This window comes from Rousettus aegyptiacus, unplaced genomic scaffold (assembly GCF_014176215.1).
Source record: "Rousettus aegyptiacus isolate mRouAeg1 unplaced genomic scaffold, mRouAeg1.p scaffold_m13_p_6, whole genome shotgun sequence".
NCBI lineage: Eukaryota > Metazoa > Chordata > Mammalia > Chiroptera > Pteropodidae > Rousettus > Rousettus aegyptiacus.
The window spans coordinates 72400253-72422587 of NW_023416309.1; the positions used below are offsets into that span (position 1 = coordinate 72400253).

General features: G+C 47.4%; 1 protein-coding gene across 7 annotated transcripts in view; it reads left to right on the forward strand.

Moving 5' to 3' along the window:
* PIK3R5 (phosphoinositide-3-kinase regulatory subunit 5) overlaps positions 1-22335 on the forward strand; it is a 70700-nt gene that overhangs the window by 46063 nt on the left and 2302 nt on the right. For 5 of the 7 annotated variants that reach the window (XM_016154673.2, XM_016154672.2, XM_016154677.2 and 2 more), the window contains 15 exons: positions 1413-1481; positions 2163-2301; positions 11654-11723; positions 14153-14327; positions 14923-15076; positions 15781-15864; positions 16153-16864; positions 16995-17157; positions 17485-17610; positions 18087-18215; positions 18420-18513; positions 18746-18822; positions 21292-21385; positions 21464-21546; positions 22128-22240. In XM_016154673.2, the coding sequence (XP_016010159.2) occupies positions 1413-1481; positions 2163-2301; positions 11654-11723; positions 14153-14327; positions 14923-15076; positions 15781-15864; positions 16153-16864; positions 16995-17157; positions 17485-17610; positions 18087-18215; positions 18420-18513; positions 18746-18822; positions 21292-21385; positions 21464-21546; positions 22128-22240 (2282 nt within the window). The remainder of the gene's footprint in view (positions 1-1412; positions 1482-2162; positions 2302-11653; positions 11724-14152; positions 14328-14922; positions 15077-15780; positions 15865-16152; positions 16865-16994; positions 17158-17484; positions 17611-18086; positions 18216-18419; positions 18514-18745; positions 18823-21291; positions 21386-21463; positions 21547-22127; positions 22241-22335) is intronic. The other 2 variants (XM_036222544.1, XM_036222543.1) reach the window with 2 other exon arrangements.

The following is a 22335-nucleotide window of genomic DNA, read 5'->3' on the forward strand; positions in this document are numbered from 1 at the left end:
CTGCTGTGCGGTGATAGAGGAAGGTTTCATAGAAGGGTCTGGGCAGCAGGCAGAGCAGAAACACGGTCCATCCAGAATAAAGAGTAGAAGAATTCTAAATTTGAGCCTGCAGAAGTCACCAGGCACGGCAGAGATGGTGAGGCTTTCTGTGCATCTTCAACCCCTTGAGTTCTAGAATGAGCTGAGAGACCAAAGAATTCTAAATCATGTGTGTATACATGTGTATGTGGTATGTTGGGTAAGCTCTATCAAAGAGACAATGTACAAAAGAATAAGTAGAACTTGTAAACAAATATGGGAAAAATGTGGCTCCAGTTATAATGAAATAAATGCAAATTAAAACCATAATGTAAAAGCCTTTGCCTAGCAAATTAGCAAAAAAAGATAATAACCAGTACAGAGAAGGGTGTAGTGAAACTGGTACTTTCATATATATGAGATATTATACATAGCGAAATCCTTTTGGGAAGGAATTAGGCAATATATTTCAAGGATCATAAACATGTTTATGGTCTTCGATTGATTTATTCCACTTCTTGAACTCTACCCTAAATAAATAACACAAATTACAGAAAAAGAAATTTGCTCAAAGGTTTCATTGCATAAGTATTTAAATAGCAATAAATAATCTAAAATGTTTAAAATGAAACTAATAAATTATAGATATCTACCAGAAGGAATATTTTGCAGCTAATAAAAATAATGGATATTATCCAAGGTTATAAATGAAATTTAATATGCAATAAAATGGTATCAGTAATATTTATTAAATGGCTTAGGGGAAATTAATTAAACATTTGGAAAAATACAAAGTGAGATGTCTATTCATGCTGTATAGCAGATGGAATTCTAGGTGTATTAAATTTAAGAAAATTAAGCTTCAAGAAAAAAAAATTTCAGAGTAGTCACATGATCCTTGCATGCCAAAGCAAAAATCCATAGAAGAAAAAATTAACACTTGTAATTTATATACATCAAAAAAATCTATAAAATAAAAGACAACAAACTAGAAAAAAAATTTACAATAGAAATCACAAATAAATATATAACCAAGAGGGGAAAAACACGGTCTTAGAGACCATGTAGCAAAACAGAAATTCATTTATAATATTATATGTAGAAGACATTACGAGTAAAAATATACACGCTATGATTACAACTTTGTGGAAGAAAATACATAGAGGAAAATGGTGTAAGGAGAAGTACGTTGAAACATTAGCTGTGGTTTAGTTTGGAAAGGGGGTATTGTGAGTGGTTTTTTTTTTCTAACTTCTATTTTCCAAATTTTTGTCTTGTGGTTACACTGCTTTTCACTTAAAAAAAGAAAGGATAGAACAAGAAAGCATTACTGTACAACTACTGTTGTACACCCTGTGAATGAGCCTAACCCTCCTCCACTGTCCTCTTCACAGGTCCAAGAGCAGGGTACCTATGACCTCCTTGCGCCCCTGGCCCTGCTCTTCTACTCCACTGTCCTCTGTGTAAGTACCAAGGTGGGCCCTGGGGGGTGGGGAAGAAAGAAAAGAGAGTGGGTGCCCACTGGAGATGGGTGTCAGCCCTCTGATGGCTTCAGTAACTCCATGTGGATGCCATTGTGCCTGGCATGTCTGGGTGGGCACCCATGGAGGAACTGCTGTCACATCTGTTCACAAGCCACGAAAGATATTCTGTTATGAGATTTTATGTCCACCTCAATTTGTACCCCAACAGTTAGTTTCACACTATGTAATCAGCCTCTGGATTTGCCAGATTGGTGGCACCAAATGATTCCATGTACATTGAGTCAATCCACTTCAAAGAATAGACATATGCTTCTAGAGAGGATAATGTGGTGAAACCATTCCCCAAAATAAGAGGCAGCAATGGCACCGTTTAAGATGACCTCCAGAGAGGTTCTCTCATATATTGGGTAAACTGTGTTATGATTGGTGAAAAAACAAGGCCTTTACAGTACAGACACCCTGGAAGCCACGTTATCTATCTGTAACTCTCTCCCTACGGGTTACTTCCAGTTCTTCCTGACCTTGTCCTTAGACATACTGCTGCCAGCAAATGTGTGCCCTTTGTGGAACATATGAGAAAAGTTGCAAGTTCTATTCTGGAATATCAGTGAGCTTTGTCTCACTTGGGCTCTTCTGCTTTCCACTCCCTCTCCATTTCAGACTCCACACTTTCCACCAGACTCAGATCTCCTTCTGAAAGCAGCCAGAACCTACCACCGATTCCTGACCTGGCCTGTTCCCTACTGCAGCATCTGCCAGGAACTGCTCACCTTCATCGATGCTGAACTCAAGGCCCCAGGTAAGTGTTGAGTTAGCTGGCGCGTGGAGCAGGGATCAGGAGGTTTCCAGCTCTTCAGAAACTATTCTTTGGCTATGATCTTTCTCACCTTTCATCCTTCAGCTCCTCTTTCCTCATGGCCCTGCTTCAGAATCCTGGAGTTTCCTCTTCATCGTGCTGTGTACACCATGTGTGTATCAGTTTCGAATGGCTGAAAGCAGTGAACATAGGCAGTAACTCAAGGATGAATTCTTAGGGGAAGCCAAGCAGGGTTTCAGGTCAAGGAGACCCCACCACATGACCTGTGCCTCTGCTCTGGTTTTCCAAGGCATCTCTGAGGCTTCCCAGGTTAGAAGGAGAAGCCCCCACCATATTGACAAGAGGCCCTCATTTGTTCTCTGTGCCTCAGAAGCAAACAGGGAAATGTATGTGTGGATAGATTTAGTCCTGGCTGGGGAGGGTGGCTGGTGTTAGGAATGGATAGGTTGATGGTTGATAGGCACCATGACAAGTGTGGACAATGGCCTGATACTGTCTAAATTTTCATACGTGAGGCCTGAAAAGTAGGAATTCTTGAGAAATTGCAGGTTCTATAAGAGACATGAAAACGAAGTCTTAGAAAACTATTGTAAGCAAGAGAAAATATTGAGAGGTGGCCTGATACTGGAGTAATTCATCACATCAGTAGCTCAAAGGAATAAAGTAATATAAACATCTCAACAATACCTCTAAAACGTTTGATGAAATTTAGAATCCATTCCTGATCTTCAACCCCTCTAATATATGAAAATTACTAATATGTGGAAATGTTCTTAATAATAAAGTAACAGCCCACAATGAAATAGTAGAGGCATTTCCATTTAAGTCAGTAATCTTGCCCTTCATGCTTATAAGTACTTTGGACTAGAAAACAGGTAGGTAAGAGCTTTCCTAGATAATGGCACTAACCGGTAAGAAAACATAATGGAAAAAAATTATAATAGCAACTAAAAATATAAAACAAATAGAAGAAATGTGAATAACCTACATAGAGAAAACAAACCTAACTGAAGGATAAATAATTTAAGAGATATGTTGCTAGATTCAATCAGTATCGTAATAACATTAGGTGTTATGGAAATAAATGTAACCACAATCAAAATACCAACATCTTTTAAAACTTAACAAAACAGATAAAATCTGTCTGAAAGAATTTATGCTCTACAGCAGCATTTATTTATGTATTTATTATGTATTTATACATTCTTAAGGAAGATTAAGAATGAGATATTCTTCTTACTAGGTCTTTGAAGGTATTCTAAGACTATAGTTATTAAAATAGTACACTATTGGTATAAGAATAGATAAATTAGTGAAACGACATAATAAAATAGCTAGAAACAAATTAAATATATAAAATTTTATTACTTGACCAAGTGGCATGCTCAGACCAGTGATAAAAAAAAATCGGTCCTTTAATAAATGGTATCAGGATAAGTGATAGGCCATAAAAAGAGAGTTAGAATTCTATCTCAAAAAAAATTGACTTCCATATCAAACATAAAAGTAACTTACAAATAGATTAAAGATTTTAAGTGTGGAAAACAAGACCATAAAAGTAATGGAAGGAAAAAAAAGTAATAGAAGAAAAATATGTTATATCAGCCTGGAGTGGAGAAGAGCTGCCAAACATGTCCCTCCAAAGCAAAAATTATAAAAGACCAACAGATTTGAGGGCATAAAATTTAAAGCTTTTATATGGCAAAACCCACTACAAGTGAAAGGTAAATGACAGACTAAGAAAAATATTTGTAATATAAATGAATAGTATTCAAACCCACAAAAAGTTCTCTTAAGTCAATTAAAAATTAGGCAAACACTAATGAAAATATAAACAAAGGACATGATTCGAGCACTTCAAAAAAAAACCATAAACAGTTGTGCAACACCCCCCAAAATATTTACCCTCACTAGTAATAAAGAAAATGCAAAACTAAACAGCGTGACACCTTTTTTTCCCTATCAAATTGGCAAACATAAAAAGAGAAAAAAAGACAAGTGTTTGTCAGGAAAATGGAGTCCATTCTCTAAAACATTATTTTTTCACCCAGCAATTTCATTCCTGGAAATTTATCCTGATGAATAATTTGGATATGCAAAAATTCTTTTCTACAAGGTTGTTTATTGATGCGTTATTTCTAATCAACCATCCCCAAAGTCCTAAATATTGAACTTGGTTGAGGTATATTGTAGCAGAGTCATTTCGTGGAATGCTGGACCGTCACTAAAAATAATATAGAAGCACAGTTACTGAGATCGAAAGTTGTTCAGTAACTTGAATGAGAAGAAAAAAAGAGTAGGTCCCAAAATACTGTGCATGTGATATAGTATTTTAGGGTCTGCTTTAAAAAATTTTTTAAAATTTATTGGGGGGTGATGTTGATTAATAAAATTATATAGATTTGAAGTGTATAATTCAATAATACATCATTTGTATATTGTGTTGTGTGTTCACCACCCAAAATCAAATTTCCTTCTGTCACCATATATTTGACTCCCTTTACCCTTATCTACCTCCCTCCTCCCCTCTTTCCCTCTGGTGACCACTAAACTGTTGTGTGTCTATGAGTTTTAAAATTTTGTCTTGTTTGTTTGTTGCTTTCAGTTTTATATCCCACATATGAGTGAAATCATATCATTCTCAACATTTTCTGACTTATTTTGCTTAGCATGATTATCTCAAGATCCATTCATGTTGCAAATTGCAGTATTTCATCTCTTCTTATGGCTGAGTAACATTCTATTATATATATGTACCACATCTTTATCCATCTGATTTCTTTATCCAGTCATCTATCAAAGGATATTTCAGTTGATTCCATGTCTTGGCCACTGTGAAAAATACTGCAGTGGACATTGGGGTGCATATATCTTTATGGATATGTTTTCGAATTTTTGAGGTACCCAGAAGAGGGATTGCTGGCACATATGGTAATTCTATTAATTCTATTCTTTTTAAGGAACCTCCATACTGTTTAATCTATATATGCACCACACCCTATTTAGACGTTTAATTCTCATTGTACACATTAAACACACAGGACAGAAGTAGTGAATCTTATTCCCCAACAATTCATGAACCCTAGAAAGTGCAGCACTGAAGCTTTGTCTTTAAATTCTTTCAGTGAGGTTCCTGACTTCCTCCCCCAACCAATCATCTGATTTGTCTGCCCCCAACCAATCAGTTGAACTGTTAACTCAATCAATCAACTGATTTGCCTTCCCTCAATCAGTCAACCATCTGTTGTTACAGAGGAGCAGAGGAGGCACAGGCTAAGGCTGGCCATGACCTATGTTTACTTGTTATATGGACTTCACCTCATGGGAAAGACTTGGGCAGAAGAATGAAGAAATCAGGAAGACCCTAAGAAAGTGTTGAACTAGGAAACGTGCTCGGGCACATGCTAATTTGACAGACTGCCTACCTAACTTTCCAAGACACCCTAAATAAACAAACCAGTTTAAGAACCTCTTTCATTCCTGTCCTCCCCACTGCCTCCCAAATCAAGCAGATCTAGATCACTTCTGGGCTTCTAGCTTGTGACCAGAATTCCTTTAACAAGAATTCAAAACTTTCCTTCCCATCTGTAATTAAGACAGAAAAGACTTAACATGCAAATGCCTTGGCAGGGCCTTCAGTCTATACCAAAGATTTAAATGACTCTTACTTTGAAATAGGGATACGGAGATGTTGGGTTCAGATGTTGGGTTCAGAGAGGGCTGTCACCTGTGTGTGGGGAAATCGCTTCCCAGTTTCAAGTGGCACCAGCTGGCTCTCCTCCACTAAATGCACGCTATGCTTGGAGATACTGTTGTGGGCAGCTGAGCAGGAACTCTGTTCTGGGCAGCCCAGCGAGCAGATGTGGAGCAAAGGGGCAGGCTGTGGAGAGGCTCAGACTCTAAGACATGGGGTTCTAAGCCTGGGGATAAGAGCCAGGCAGAGCAGCAACTAGGGATGGAAATGGTATGAAGGTCCTTTGGACTCAGAGCAGGGAGGACCCTTGGAACTCTTACCATTCATTGCTGAGGGCCTCCCCCTGAACATTGCTCCTGGGTCAAATAGGAGGAGGCAAATGTCTGGAGAAGGATGCTCAGATCAGGCTGCCTGTGGTCGGAATTTCTCCTCTTCCAGGGAAAGCAGAACTGAAACAGGAAACCATTGACTCTATCTTGTCAGAGAGTTGTCTTCAAACAATTAAAAAAGCCTAATTCACACAGATAAATGTATATTGAGCCTGTGTCACAGATATGTTCGACTCCATTACTGAGGGAGCCAGTAAGATGGTAGTGCTGGTTTAAAGGAGAATATGAGAACTAAAATAAGTTTCTCACATAAGCTAGAATAAGATTGCAAAATTAGAAACAAAATTAGTTAAAATTATGTAGGGGAATAAAACTGTTACTGTTGAGATTATCTTTTGTACTGAAAAAAAAAAAATCACCGATTTCACATTCACAAGTTAACCTCTAATTTCACAGAACCTGAGCCCTCATCAACAGCAAATAGTTAAGTTAAACCAAATTACCATCTTCTACATGAGCCTTAAGTGGACTTGTTAGAAAATGTTTTAGGGTGATTTTGTAAAGGCGTGTGGTAACATTTTTTCCTTATTTCTGAGTGCCCCCCACCCTCACCTTCAATAAGCCCAGCTGAAGGAGGCAATGGGAGGGAGTGGGGAGGGGACCAGAATGGAGGCTGGGGGATGAGCTCTCAGAGGAGAGGCTGGGGCTGAATAGCTTAGTGGTTACCGGTACTTGGTATTAGACCATTGTGGTTTCAAATCCTGGAGCTGTAGGGCCTTTGGCGAGACATTTTACTTATAGGAGCCTCGGTTTCCTGACCTCTAAAATGGGAATGTAATAATATCTCCCTTTCCGATAAGTTTGTGAGGATAAATGCTAAGGCACATTGATCTCACATTGCTGGGCACTAAGGTTTGGGGTGGTGTTAGCTTAAGAGAAAGGTCCTGGCAAGGTCATAGGGAGATGACAAAGGACCTGAAGAGCTGGGCGCTCCACCCAAGGAGACTTACGGATCCAGTTGCCATGGAGATTAGTGAAACAGTTTATTTGACTTTGATGTGGCTGGGTGCCAGAGGAAGTGGGCAGGTTATGAAGCCCGTGGGCCTCCCCCTTTTTCCTGACTCCACCCCCAAAAGGGTGCCTACTGCTTCTACTGCGAAGGTGGCAGGAAACCTCACGTCAGTATTGCTGGGTCCTGCCCACCACAGCCCTCTTGAGTGGAGCCCACATGTTTGTTGAATATTTACTCTATGCTGGCATGGCTGTGCAGACCGCAATACTTGCCTGCAAAGAATTTATCTGTAATCCTGAGGGACAACAGTGAGCATCATAAGCGAGAGTCACTCAAAAGCACACAAGCCTCAATGATTGCATCTCACCCAGACCACAGCCCTATGGAATAAGAGGAAAAAGCAATATTATTCCCATTTCATACATGAGGCAACCAAGACACAGAGAAGTTTAATGTTTCTTGCTCAAGCTATAAAGTCAAGTGTGAAAGAGAGAACATGGGTCTTGGTATGTCAGAGACCTGTGCTTTGTCACTTATTGGTAGGTTATATAAGTTCTCTGAGCCTCCTGGTCAAATTAGAACTGTAATCATTGATGATGATGATGATGGCAATAGCTGCATTAACTGTGTGCTAATGGTGCATTAAACCCTGCTAAGGGTCAGTCTCATCTATCCTCAGAACATGGATAGTTACCATTATTCCATCTTTCAGGCGATGAAACCGAAGGCTAGACAACCAAGTAGTTTGCACATGGTCACAATGCTAACAAGAGCTCTACCACTAGAACCCATGTCTGCTCGATTCCAAAACCTGTAAACTTTGATTCCAAAAACCACATTCTCACATTTGCATAAAGCTGTGTTTCTACCAAGAGGCCTAGGCAGGTGACTGCATGGCTGAAAGTCTCTGGGCTATCCTGGCTGCCAAGCGCTTTCTGCCTTTAGGCAATTTCTCCTGTCCCTTTTATTTTCACTTAGTGCCTTCCTACTTTTTAACCTCCTGTCAAAGCCGGAACAAACCTGAATTAGGTTAGTTTTGCCTATCAGCTGGTGGCAGGTGAATTCTGAATATTCTTTCAGAGTAATACATTTCTTTGGGGACATTACCAGTCATAAACATTTGCACTTTCTCCTTTTTGTCTCTGACTGTGGAACAAAAGGTTTAAACCCTTAGAAAGAAAGCCAACCAACATTGACTCATAGGTGAGCATCTGTGCCATACTCTGACACCAGACACATGGGTTCCCCCCCACCCCACCTCACCCCGCCACCCCACACACCAACCAATTCTCCAACTCTCCAGCTACCAGCTGGATATCCAACAATTCAATTCAATTCTGACACTAACTACCTGGAGTCAGCACAGATTCCACAGGTTAAGGGGCTCAGTTCATAAGACTGCCCTCACTTCCAATGCCAATAACAAGTCTGGGCCTCCCTTACTACTGACCAACTAGCTACAAATCAGGGGTTCTCATGACAACCTCCTCAGGTTCAGTGATTTGCTAGAACATCTCACAGAACTCAGAAAAGCACTTTAGTCACATTCACTAGTTTGTTATGAAGGATACAGATGAACAACCAGGTGAAAAGGTACATAGGGCAAGGTCTGGAAGGGTCCTGAGTGTAGGAGCTTCTGTCTCTGTGGAGTTGGGGTGCATTCACCTCCTGGCACATGGATGCATTTACCAACCTGTAAGCTCTCTGAACTCCATTGTTTAGGGTTTTTATGGGGGTTCTATTAAGTAGGCATGATTGAGTAAAATTTAGCTATTAACTCAATCATCTTACCCATTAAGCTCCTCTACTCTTCCTGAAAGTTCCAATTACATGGTTGGTTCCATAGGGCAACTAACCCTTATCCTGAAGCTATATAGGGACCCACCGAGAATCACCTCATTAGCATAGACTCAGGTCCGTTAAAAGGGGCTAGTTATAAATAACAAAAGATGCTCCTTTCACATCCATCGCACATAAAATTACAAGGATTTAGAAGCCCTGTCCCAGGGATTGGGGATGAATACGTACATACATACATACATACATACATACATACATACATACATACATATATACATACATACATGTATTTCTTATTATATCACATGATCACAAGGGGAGATTTTAGGGAAAGGAGAGAAAGGCAGCTGTTCAAGAAATCATAGGGTGTGATCAGCTGGAACTGAACAAGCTGCCTATAACAGAAAGCCCAAAATAACAGTGGCTTAAACTTTTTGCCGCCCCACTCACTTTTTCTTTTCTGTCAACTGGAATGAGAACATGATGGTCAGAACTCCAGTAGCCATCTTAGAGGATGAAGTGACCTTGAGGATGATATCTCCTGCTAAGGATGGTGGAGCAGAAAAATGGGAGAAGCCTGTTCTAGGATGTTTGTGGGACCACTGTGACAACCCCAGACTACCTCCTACTGGATTGTTTAAAATGTTTTTGTGATGGAATGGGGAAGAGGAGGGGAGTTCTGTCTGACGCTCTGTGCTCCACTTGGGAACTGCTGGTGTCTGGGATATCTAGCTCTGGAAATAATTCCCTCTGGGTGAGGGTGTGTCGAGGGGCACTGATATCCTCCAAAAAGTCCCCCAGCAGCAAAATCAGGCAAATGGCAAGATTATATGGAGTCAGTATAGCTGATAAGAAGCAGGTCCCAGCTCTAACCACACAATTCCCAAATGAGACTATTAGGGTATCCTAAGATAAACAGGTAGAGAAATATAAGATGTGGAAGAATGTTCCTTGTCATGAGGACTAATAGTGAAGAGCAAACTTTGCTTCAGGTAGAAAGTGGTCAATAGTATCTAACACTCAAAAAAAAAAGTATTATTCAAGGAGAATGATGATAAGGTTGAGGTGTTGGGCTTTGTGACTTCAGGACAATTCCAGGAGTGCCATGGGATTGGATGCTGATGGTTGGTGTTTGGGAAGAAACCTGATGTGAAGGGAGAATGTTCTCACCATCTGCTTCCCACTGTCCCCCCACCCCCCAGGAGTGTGACCAGCTGTGTGGCCTGTGTCAACAGAGGCACAATTAGAGGTGAAGCGATTAGCCTGCAGGGTGTGGGTTACCTGTTATGTAGTAAAAGAAAAGTGCAGAAGAGTCAAGAGAAGGCCGTGTGTTCTGCCTCCGAGCCTCTGGAGGGATGGTTGTTCCCGTTTGATACAGCCTTTTACTGGGGAGTTCAGGGAGCAATGAGGGGAGCTTTTGCATGTTGTTCATGTTAGCAGCTACCAGACGGTGTTCCAAGTCCTGATAGTAACAGCCACTGTTTCAGGGACTTTACTATCAAAGTAGACATAACATTAACCTCTAAACATGTGACAATCACCTAAAAGAAACATCCAACAAAAGGCCCCAAATCAAAGCAATCAGGTTCTAAATTAGAATAGCATAAATTGGTAATTTTCTGCCATTTATGGCTGTCTCTAACCCCAGTCTTGGCTGTGTACTTTCTGAGATTTCCTTTCTACTCCCAGCTCGCACCCAGTCCAGGGCAGCCCCGCTCCCCACAGCAGGGACCGCCATGATGATCTCTAAGCTCTATCAAGAGGCCGCTGCCTCCCTGAGTGCCATTGCCTGCTTCTGTTCCCTCGTTGGTTGGTGCCGAGAGTGAACTGTTGTTTAATCTCCTCACCGAGGTTGACACAGAACTGAATGCATACTGTGATGGGTCTGTTTTCCGGTTGTAGAATTGAGTCAAGTTGCAGGCAAAAAGGAAAAACTTTTGGCTTATTTCTTCTCCACACTTTTGAAATCAGAGGAGATGAAAAGGTAGATGAGGCTGGAGAGGAAGGCTGGGAGGAGGACCATGATGCAGAGGCTCAGCCTTAGAGATAGACAGTCCCCTGAGGGTCCCCCGAAAGGGTGCGGGGAGCCAGGCAGAAATGCCGAGAGGAAGATAGGGAGCTGTGGAAAGTGTTTAAACTGAGTGAGCAGGTCGAGGAGTGCCTGGCACACCCTGCGGGTCACCAAGACTGAGAGAGGGAAGCAGCGACAGGAACTAGATGCAGCTGGACCTTAGTTCTCCTCCTAGTGTGCTCTGCGCCACAGTCTGAAGAGCAAAGCTTTGCAGGGTGGCTCGAGCCATGGTAGGGACTCATACCATTAAAGGCCATGGAGGCCTCAGGTCTAATCTGCCCCTTGTCCTGAACCTCATCCAGGAACTCCCAACCTAATTGTCTAGTGCTGGGCTTGCTGCAAGGTACAGGGCCATGATTGCTGAAGTAACATGTAAACTATGAACTCTGTTTTTTTTTCTTTCTTTCTTTTTTCTTTTTTTGCCACAGGAATCTCCTACCAGAGACTGGTGAGGGCTGAGCAGGGCCTGCCCGTTAGGAGTCACCGAAGCTCCACTGTGTGAGTGCTTTTAGGCAGGGAAGATGGGGGGCAAGGACGGGAGGACCCCTACCCCACTGTTCTACTATTGTTATAGCACCCCACCCCATGTATCTGGCATTCCTTCCATCACTGCACCCCCTCTTACCCCAGCCACCAACAAACAAGCTTCAAGGGGACACCCCTAGAATGGCTGGTGATGTTTTGTGCACAGGTTTGTTTTTCTGGGCTGAGGGTCTTTCATCAGATTCCTAAACTGGTCTGAGACTTTTTTTAAAAAAAAAGGTTAAGAACCACCTGAATTGATGGGGGCAGGTGCTGGGCACACATTACTTCACTTTATCCCACTTTTCAGATGAGGAAACTGAAAGTTGGAGAGGCCAAGTAACTTCCCCAAGGTCACACAGCAAGTTAAGTGTCTAAGCCAGGATTTGAACCTGAGTATTACCCCAAAACTCACACTCTTTCCAAATGTCTTTCTGCCTGTAACTAAAACAGCAATTTCCAAACTTTTTTGACCAGAATCTACAATAAAAAATTCATTTTATATGACAACCTGGCACGTGCGTGTGCGCATGCGTGTTCACACACACACACACACACACACACACGAAACAAGTTTCAGGAAACAAAACTTACCCTTACTCCATATGATGGGCTCTGTTCCATTCTATTCCATTTCATTTAAAAGGCAGTTCTGGTTGTGATTTAATCACCTGCTCATGGGTCCTAACTTACAGTTTGACAAGCACTGGAGAAGCCTCCATTCTGAAGACCCTCTGGCAGGTCTCCAAACATGTGGGTGCTGTGTCACCTTCACACTTGGAAGCCTGGAGACCCCAGCCTCAACCAGCTCAGAAATTAGAGTCACCCCAGGCCTTCCCCATCCTCAGCCCAGGGGTTCACTGAACATTGACACCACTGAGCAAACATCTATCTAGTCCCTCCCAGGTAAAAACAAACAAGCAAGCCAGTGGTGGGTTTTGAGAGAGACAGAGGGCATACAAATGTTTAGTAACTAATGTTAGGTTAGTATATAAATAAGACACCTCCCTGGGGCTGGGTCAGGTGAATGGTGAGTAATCACCAACACCTGTCGGGCCCTTGCTGCGATCTGGGCACTGCTGTAAGCATTGCTACATCATCCACTCCTCAAGTTAACTATGAGAAAGGTATTTTTTAGATTGGGGAACTGAGGTGCAGAGAGGTTAATAGAAAGGGCTTGACAATGGCAGGTTCTTCGACACTGAAAGCATGCAGTGGCGAGAGCACAGGCTTGGCTGACCTGGTTCTGCACACAGTGGGGCTCAGAGCATCTCTGTGGAAGGAATGATCTAGTGCTCAGAGGAGAGAGCCTTGGTTAGAGGCTGCTCAAGTGGGCCTACCCACTTTTTCTTATAGAGAAATCAAATATAGTTTCTCCCCAAATGATGGGGACTTTGACAGAGCCTGGTCCTGTCCTGTCCCTTGAGCCCAGGGCTCTGCTCTGGGACAGATGTCCACAGAAACTGGAGGGAATGCCGCCTACCCGGTGCTTCTTTGCACTGAGTTTAAACATAGCACGGACTTTCGAGAGAGCAGGAGCGAGTGTGAGAGGTTCATACTAAAGCATTTACAGGTATAAGACCATCATGGTTTGAACATACTTCGAGAAAATGCAGTGATGAGGGTTGACATAGGCGAAGTGAGAATAGCTTGGTGTTGTTTACTGTTAACTGCATGATCCACACCCTCGGGGTTCACGACTCTCTTAACATTTGGGTGTGTTTGAAAGTTTCATAATGAACACATTTCAACACTGGCACCAAGGAGGAGCCCAGGGTGCATGCAGCGGGAGGAGAGGTGGAGGTGGCTGAGCACACTATTCCCCAGCCTGATACTAGCCTGTGCAATGGCTTTGGCAAGTTGGAAAAGGTGTCTCCTGGGAGTGGAGGACTCAGATGCAGCCGTGACTTGGCTCCCCTTCTTCCTAGCAGACGCTACCCCACGCCACAACCCTTGGCTTGAGGAGCAGGGCACGGGCTGAAATTTTAGGCCACACTGCACCATCGCATGGGTCTGCCCTGCTTCCCCCTCCACGAAATTATCACTCGGCTTCAAGTTACCTCACCTAAAATACAACCCTCTTTTGAGTAATCTTGTATCTATTTAGATGTGCTATAAGAACAATGTTTATATAAAAATTGAGGTAAAATTAATTTTTGAAAATTAAGTTCAATTTTTAAAAAGATCTTTGAAAATGCCTGGTTAAAAAAAAAAAAACTGAAAAGTAGACCATAAACTTTCCTCTTGGAACTAGGACCCTCGAGCCCCGTCACCGCCACTCCCCCCAACTCTGGCCTCAGGCCCTGCCCGGACTGTGGGGAGGCTCTGGCCTCAGCGGGGCCAGCACCAGTTGGAGGTGTGTGGCTGTGCCCCCAGTGCCCACAGCCACTCCTCTGTGCCCTCAGCACTGTTCTATTGCTGAACCCAGTGGAAGTGCAGGCTGAGTTCCTCGCCGTAGCCAACAAGCTGAGCACGCCCGGGCACACGCCCCACAGCGCCTACATCACCCTGCTCCTGCACGCCTTCCAGGCCACCTTTGGGACCAACTGTGACCTCCCCGGTCTGCACCATAGGCTGCAGGTATGTGTCTGGTGTCCTGGGGCTACACACCATCCCCTTCCAGCAGAGCACTCCTTCCGAGAGGCACGCTCCCCTGTCTGCTTCATCTCGGTGCTACCGTCTCCAGTGCACACAGGCCTCCCTCACCCCAAGGGACATGGCAGGGCAGTGGATGGAGAATTGGCCTGGTCAAGAGGCTTTTGTTGTGCTGGCTCTGGACCAGGGTGGTTGGCCCCCTGGGCCGTGGGGCTGGGCACAGAGCCTCAAAGGAATGAGATTTAGATTGAAGCTGGAAGAGCTGGTTTCTAGTCCTAGCTCTATGACAGTGCAGTTGTGAGGCCCTGGTCAGCCTTGTCTCCTCTCTGGCCTGTAGTAGTGAGTGCTGAAGTCCCTCCCAACTCTGCAGTGCTCTGACTCTGGGCCTTTCGCTCATGGCCATTTCCTGAGAATAAGGGTAGGGGGAGGCCTGGCTCCCTGGTCAGTGGTGGATAAAGGTGGGTGGTGAGGCCAGGGAGGGGACTGGTCATTGCTGCCCTCAGTAAGGCCCTGGGAGGTAGAGAAGTCGGGCAGCCACATTGTGGTACAGGAGCAAGTGTGTCTCCTCCTGTGACTTCAGTCCAAGACCCTGGCAGAGCTTGAGGACATTTTCACGGAGACTGCAGAGGCACAGGAGCTGGCGTCTGGCATCGGGGATGCAGCCGAGGCCCGGCGGTGGCTCAGGACCAAGCTGCAGGCAGTGGGAGAGAAAGCTGGCTTCCGTGGTGTCTTAGGTGAGGCTCTTCGGAGAGTGGGGCCCGCTTGCCCCATCGCCAGCTCTGGCTCCCACAGTGAGCAGTCCAGGTCTGTCTGCTGGTTGTGCTCCACACAGACACTCAGGGACCTGCATTCCTCAACATCTCTTTGCTCCACCATCCCCTGGGACATTGCTACTGTTTGCAGGGTTAGGGTTTGGCTGCCATCATGTGGTGGCTTGTGGGAGGAGGAAAAGAGAATGCTAATCTAGGGCAAGGCACTTCCTTTTTACATAGTTAACATATTTAGATAATACAGAAGTTGCAAGCATTATGTCTACACGTACCCCTTGGCCACCTTGGTCACATGGCCACACCCTGCCCCAAAGGGTCTGGGAAACTTCCTTTCCACAACTTCAATACCGTAGAAGAGGGACACGATATTCCTCACAACACCTGAAGACATAGTGCCATTGTCTTCCTGCTTGGACCCTGTAAAAGGAGGCTTAGATGTTGTGTTGGCCACATTTACACAGTTTACAAAGGGGCATGGCATCCACATGGTGCCTTTGAAAGAAGGTCTTCTGGCTGCAAGCTAGGCATCCCAGCTTCCGGCTCAGCTTCGGTCCACTCGGCTGCACGGCCTATGCCAGTCCTCTACCAAGTCTAAGACGAGAGGGCAGGGCTGGCCAATCTCAAGGCCCCTTCCCAGGCCTTACCCACTGCCTGCCCTGTTCTTACAGACACTGCAAAACCCGGCAAGCTCCACACCATCCCCATCCCTGTCGCCAGGTGCTATACTTACGACTGGAACCAGGACAGCTTTGGTAAGCCGCCGGCTGGGGTCCCCGTGGTGCCCGCCCTCCGAACTGCCTGGGCTCTCTTCCTGGTCCTGTTCTGTGCCGCCGCCTCCCGTACTCCACCAGTCCTCCCACCTGAGCAGGCTCTAAGCAGAGCAGAGGGAAGAGCTCTGAGTCCTAGGCTGGCCTTGACCCTCCTGTCCTCTTGTCCTCAAGTCCATTCTGTCTTCTTAGCCTGTTGCCCCTCCCGAGGGTGAGCAAGAGGGGTTTCAAGGGTCCAGACACCCGGATGATGTCTCTCTTGCTTGTCTGCAGACATCTTACAGGAAATCCTGCTCAAGGAACAGGACCTGCTCCAGCCAGGGATCCTGGGGGATGATGAGGAAGAGGAAGAGGAGGAGGAGGAGGACTTGGAAACAGACGGGCATTGTGCCAAGAGAGACTCACTGCTTTCTACTAGCTCAGAGGCCTTCCACGACTCCTCCCTGTCCCTTGCCTCATCTCAGGCCTCTGGGGCCACCCTCTCCCGCCAGTTGCTGACCTCCTTTGTCTCAGGCCTCTCGGATGGCATGGACAGTGGCTACATGGAAGACAGTGAGGAGAGCTCCCCGGAGTGGCCTAAGAGGCCTGGTAGTCGGGAACGCCGGGGCTACCGCAGGCCTGGGCAGAAGTTTAACAGGATCTATAAACTCTTCAAGAGCACCAGCCAGCTAGTAATGCGGAGGGACTCTCGGGGCCTGGAAGGCAGCTCGGACACGACCCTGCCCCTGAGGCGGGCTGGGAGCCTCTGCAGCCCCCTGGACACCCCAGCACTGCCCCCTGCCCGGGCCCAGCGCTCCCTCTCCCTGCCCCAGCCCAAGCTCAGCGCCCAACTGCCCAGTTGGCTCCTGGCCCCTGCCTCTCGCCATCAGCGCCGCCGCCCCTTCCTGAGTGGGGATGAGGACCCCAAGGCTTCCACACTACGTGTTGTGGTCTTCGGCTCCGATCGGATTTCGGGGAAGGTGGCTCGGGCATACAGCAACCTGAGGTAAGAGCTGGAATAGGAGGCATCACTCTGCCCTGGGTAGCAGAGTGATGGTGCTGGCGGAATCTGGGTCTTGAGACTTAAGTCCAAGAGGGACCATGGAGCTCCCTTCTCACCACCTTCTTCTTGTCAGGCGGCTGGAGAACAACCGCCCGCTCCTCACACGGTTCTTCAAGCTTCAGTTCTTCTATGTTCCTGTGAAGCGAAGCCAGGGGACCAGCTCTAACACCTGCCCAACCCCTCGGAGCCAGACACCCCCACTTTCCACAGACTCCCCGAAGCACCCCAGCTCTGCAGTATGTCCCCAGCCTTGGACCAAATGGGGCGGGGAAGGTAGAATAGACATGAGTAGGTTTCAGTTCCCTGAGGGTGCTACTTGAAAGTCACCAAGAGCAATCACCTGTGTTTACAAGATGTCTCCTCCTGCCTGGTCCTGGCTCCCAGAAGTGGTCTCTGCCCTGCACTTGGGGGTGGCATTTTGCTGTATGGCAGACTGAAAGTTGTCAGACTTCTCCAAGAGCAGGGGGAGGCTCAGATTGGGGCTGCAGGTGCCATCCAGGGCCCTGGAGCCATGATAGCAGGCTTCCTGGGTAGCTGGGAATGACTCTCACCCCTTGTCCCAGGAGCTGGGCACGGCCCCATGGGAGGAGAGTACCAATGACATTTCCTACTACCTCGGCATGCTCGACCCCTGGTATGAGCGTAATGTGCTGGGCCTCATGCACCTGCCCCCTGAAGTCTTGTGCCAGGTAAGTGGCCCCTGAGATGGGTGAGAGGGCCACTGGCTGTAGTCACACAGCCTCACTTAGAAGGCTCTAGTTTGGGAACATCCAACTTCAGGCCTCCAAGGAGGGTCAGGGCTCACTTGGAAATAAGCAGGGAGAGTAGGTGAGAGGCAGGACCGATCCTGAACCTAGGACACTATAGTGACAGGGAGAGTCCTCAGAAGGATCTAGGGGACCCATCTTCAACTCCCAGCTTTGTCCATCTCAGCCAGGGACCTCCCTGGAGGCCTGTGTGCCAAGTGAGGCAGGGATATGGAGACCAGGCTGTGGGTCCTCCCCTGACCATTCTGTTTCCTGCTTCCATCTCACCTTGGCCCTCTCTGGCTGTCTACCTGTGTACCTCATGTGTGTGTGCATTCCTCTCTTTTCCTCTCATATTCTCTTTCTCTCTTGCTCCCTCTCCCCCTGTCCCTCTGGCTCTGGCCCCTCACCCCCGGCAGCAGTCCCTGAAGGCCGACTCCCGGCCCCTGGAGGGCTCCCTCACCCAGCTGCCCATCCTGGCCGACATGCTGCTCTATTACTGCCGCTTCGCTGCACGGCCGGTGCTGCTGCAGGTCTATCAGACAGAGGTAAGGCCTGCCCTGCCACTCCATGCCACCTCCTCCATCAGACTCACTGGCAGGCCTTCCTCAGCATTGCCAGGTTCCAGCCTGTGCCCTGCTGGGCCTGTATGGCCTGCCCTTACCCCATAGCAGCCCCCGGCCCTGTGCTGGAGGAGCCTGGGGGACCCCTGCAGCAGGTCCACACTGATGCCTTGGTCCTGCCCTTTCCAGCTGACCTTTATCACTGGGGAGAAGAAGACAGAGATCTTCATTCATTCCCTGGAACTGGGTCACTCTGCTGCCACTCGTGCCATCAAGGCTTCAGGTGGGTGCTCCTGAGCCTGGGTGGAAACAGGTGGGGAGAGTGGAGAGGGGGGGCCAGAGAGGCAGGGCCCTGGGGAGCAGGGCCACAAAGAGACAGAGTTCTGAGAAAGTGGGACCCCCTGAGAGGTTGGGTCACCAGAAGGCAGGGCCAAAGGGGGGGCTTAGAGTAGATGGAGCCCTTGGATCTGAGAGGCACTAAGAGAGAGTGAAAGGTCTATCTGTGTGTGGCACAGGTCCTGGCAGCAAGAGGCTGGGCATTGATGGGGACCGGGAGGCCGTCCCTTTAACACTACAGATAATTTACAGCAAGGTAAGACTTCTGGGGTCTGTTCCTGATCTTCCCTTACCCAGAGTCAGACTCTTAGGTTCCTGGGCCCCAGTTTTTAAGCTGGAAGTTTGTAGAAGGCTCCCCTGAACCCTGAGAGAAGGGGGGAAGGGGAGGGAGAGGACATCTTTCTCCCCCGCACCTCCAAAGCCTCCCCACCCCTGTGTTCTCCGCATACCTGAATGTGCCCAGCATCCTCCATGAAGAGTCAGGGCTGGCTACGGGGTTGGGGTGAGGGTGGGGCCAGGGTGGGTCTTCCAGAGGCACAGAGCAAGGGAGAGGCCAGAGTCCGTGGGCTGGTGCGCCTGGCTGGGTGCGTGGGAGGTGGGACTGTTATGAAAGAGAGTGAGGATATCTGTGGGGTAGGGGTGGGAGGGGATGTGCATGAGCACACCAGAGGGCATGAGTCTCTGAGCAGGTCTCACCCTGGAGTACAGGCCACGAGAGGCTCGACCTTACCAGTGGGAGCCTTCTTGCCTTCTTTTCTTTCTTCTTTCCTTCAAGCATTCAAAAGATATTCATTTAACTAACACCTACTCTTGCCAGGCTCTGTGCTGGGCAAGGGGAAATGCAGTAAGCAGAAAGGGCTAGGCCCTTCCTTTAACTCTTTTAGAGGAGAGAGATAGACAAGAAACAAGTAAATGGCCAAGATAATGTCAAAGAGTGGTGAGTGATGACAAAGCAATAAAAGGGCTGAATGGGATAATGATGATGGGGCCACTTTACATGTGGTGGCAATGGGGATGGGCAGGAGGGACTGACCTTGGGAGCTGTGTGCCAGGCGTTCAATACGCACTGTGTCTCAGAAGTCTTTCTAGGCACAGGCATGTTGTGAAGAGTGAACAAAATGCTTACAGCCTAGAGGGGATGGAAGGATTTGGTTAGATGAACCTATAGATGTATAATTACAACTGTGAAAAAGAGATGAAGGAGAAGTACACGATACCGTGAGAACCTCTAAGGGGGCTTATTCAACCCAGTCAGGGAAGCTAGACAAGACTTCCTAGAGAAGAGACAATGAGTCAGTATTGGAAAGAGAACCAGGAGTTAATTCACTCAGCTAAGAAGCGAGGGATGTGTTCTCCAGGCAGAGGGGCCGGCATGTGCAAAGGCTCTAAAATGGGAGAGAACAGGAACATCGAAGGGCACTGAAGGAAGGCCAGAGAGGCTGGAGCAGAGAGAGTGAGTGTGAACAGGATAGAGGTGAGGCTAAGGAGAGAGGCGGGACCGGAATACCAAGGGCCTTGATTGTAATGAGAGGAGTTTTGTCCTGTCCTAAGAGTGATGGGTATCCTTTGATGTGGCTTAAGTTTGGAGTGGGGCTGGGAATGTGTGTGGCACAATCAGATTACAGGTTTGGAAACTCTCTCTGGCAGCTCTGTGAAGAACAGAGTGGTGGAGTCCACAGGGGACATGGTTAGGCCAATAGGGTTTCCAGGAGAGAAATGTGGGTGGTCTGCATTACACTGCTGCTGGTGGTAGTGGTGGTGATGGAAAGAAATGAGAGCTATACCTGGATTATGTAAACCTCAGGGTTTAGGGATTGGAAAAGGAGAGACTTGGACTTCTGGATTTCAGTGTTCTGAGACTTATAGTACCATATTCTCAGAAGCAGCCCAGGTCCAATGGGGGAAGATCATGAATGTGGGATATGTTGAGTTTGAGGTGCCCTTGAGAGGTAGAAGGAGAAAGTCAGAGCAGGCAATTGGATGAAAGTACCTGAACTCACACATGAAACATGAAGATGGGTGTACAGGTAGTCATGGCAAAAGGGCGCAGGGGAGGTTCCCTAATGGAGGAAGTAGGAATGCAAAGAGCAGAGGACCCAGGAGAAGTTCCTGAGCCCTGCATCATGAGACAGACAAAGGAGGGTGATCATGCAGAGCAGAGGCCCCAGCTAGAAAAGTGGTGGGGAAACCAGGAGTGTGCCATCAAGAAAGCCCAGGAGAGGAGAAGGGTGAACAGATTCAAATTTTCTTGTGAGGTCAAGTAAGCTGCCCTTGAGACTGATCAAGGACTGAAAAATGATCTTGGATTTGGCAACATGGAGGTCCCTGGTGAAAGAGACATTCAGATAACCCCATCCAAAGAGGGGGTTCTGGCCTGGCTCTGCCAGGAACTCCAGTCCCATGGATCCCCTCTTCCTTGCTCTGGGCTCAGCAAGAGATAATCAAGACCACCCCTTGAGGTGCTCTCAACTCTCCTGCCCTGTGATCTGGTCACAAGGCTGACCTATAGACCAAGCCTGGTGCTCCTTTCTGGAGTCACCAAGATCTATACAGGGGTCATGGGCTCTTAGTGAGGAAGCCAGCAGATTCAGGTGAATGAGAGAGAGCTTCCTGGGTGTGCCGACTATGGGCAGCTCCCTGGTGATCTGGAGCCTCCACTTTGAAGGGAAGGCAGCAGGCACTAGGGCCTCCAGGCTGAGAGGATCTGGCTTTGCCACAATTCCAGGGGGCCATCAGTGGACGAAGTCGCTGGAGTAACATTGAGAAGGTCTGTACCTCCATCAACCTCAACAAAGCCTGCCGGAGGCAGGAGGAACTAGGTGAGTAGGACGGCGAGGGCATAGGGGTGGTGGCAGGGACGGGTTCTGAGCCTGGCCTGAGCCACCCCTACCCTTCAGATGCCAGCATGGAGGCCCTGACGCTAAACCTGACAGAAGTGGTGAAAAGGCAAAACCCGAAATCCAAGAAGGGCTTTAACCAGGTATGGCTCTCTCTCCTTGCAGCCACATCCTCAGGAGCCTTGCTGGGCATGTGTGTGCACCTGTGTGTGTGCACATGTACATACGTGTGTGTATGAGATAGAGGAGGGGTGTCCAAGGGCTGTGGGGGGACACGTGGGTGGGAGGAGAGGTAGAGTGAGGGGTGTGGTTTAGGGAGGTACACATGCATGGAGTGCTGTGGGGTGTCAGGGTGGAAGGGTGCCCTTGTGAGGGGAGATATGTATGTAGAAAGGTTCTGCCCTGAGTCTGAGGCAGAGCGGGCTGTGTAAGAGAACTGCAGGGCTCTCATGGTGAGGGCAGTGGGTAGTGCAGTTTTTCCTCAGGATATACTTGCTTCTTCCAGGCTCAGGAAAGGGCAGAGGCTGGAGAGGAGCCAGGGCCTGATGGAGTCCTCAGGACCCCTCCTTGGAACTGGCCTTTAGCCTTAGAGTGCTGCCAGGCAAACTCCTGCTCCCACCTCCCAGGCCTTGTTGGGCCATTCCAAGGGAGGGAACTGGGAACAGCTAGGGGCTGGGAGCTCTGTGGCCAGGGCTCTGGAGGCTGACCTGGGCCTTCCTTCCAGATCAGCACATCGCAGATCAAAGTGAACAAGGTACAGATTATTGGATCCAACAGCTGCCCCTTTGCCGTGTGTCTGGACCAGGATGAGAGGAAAATCCTGCAGAGTGTGGTCAGGTAGGAAAGGGGGGGGGACCCTAGCTCTGCTTTAGCAAAGTATGATAGCAGGAAAGGGGTCAGTTCCTGCACACCCCCACCCAGAGGCCTGGAGG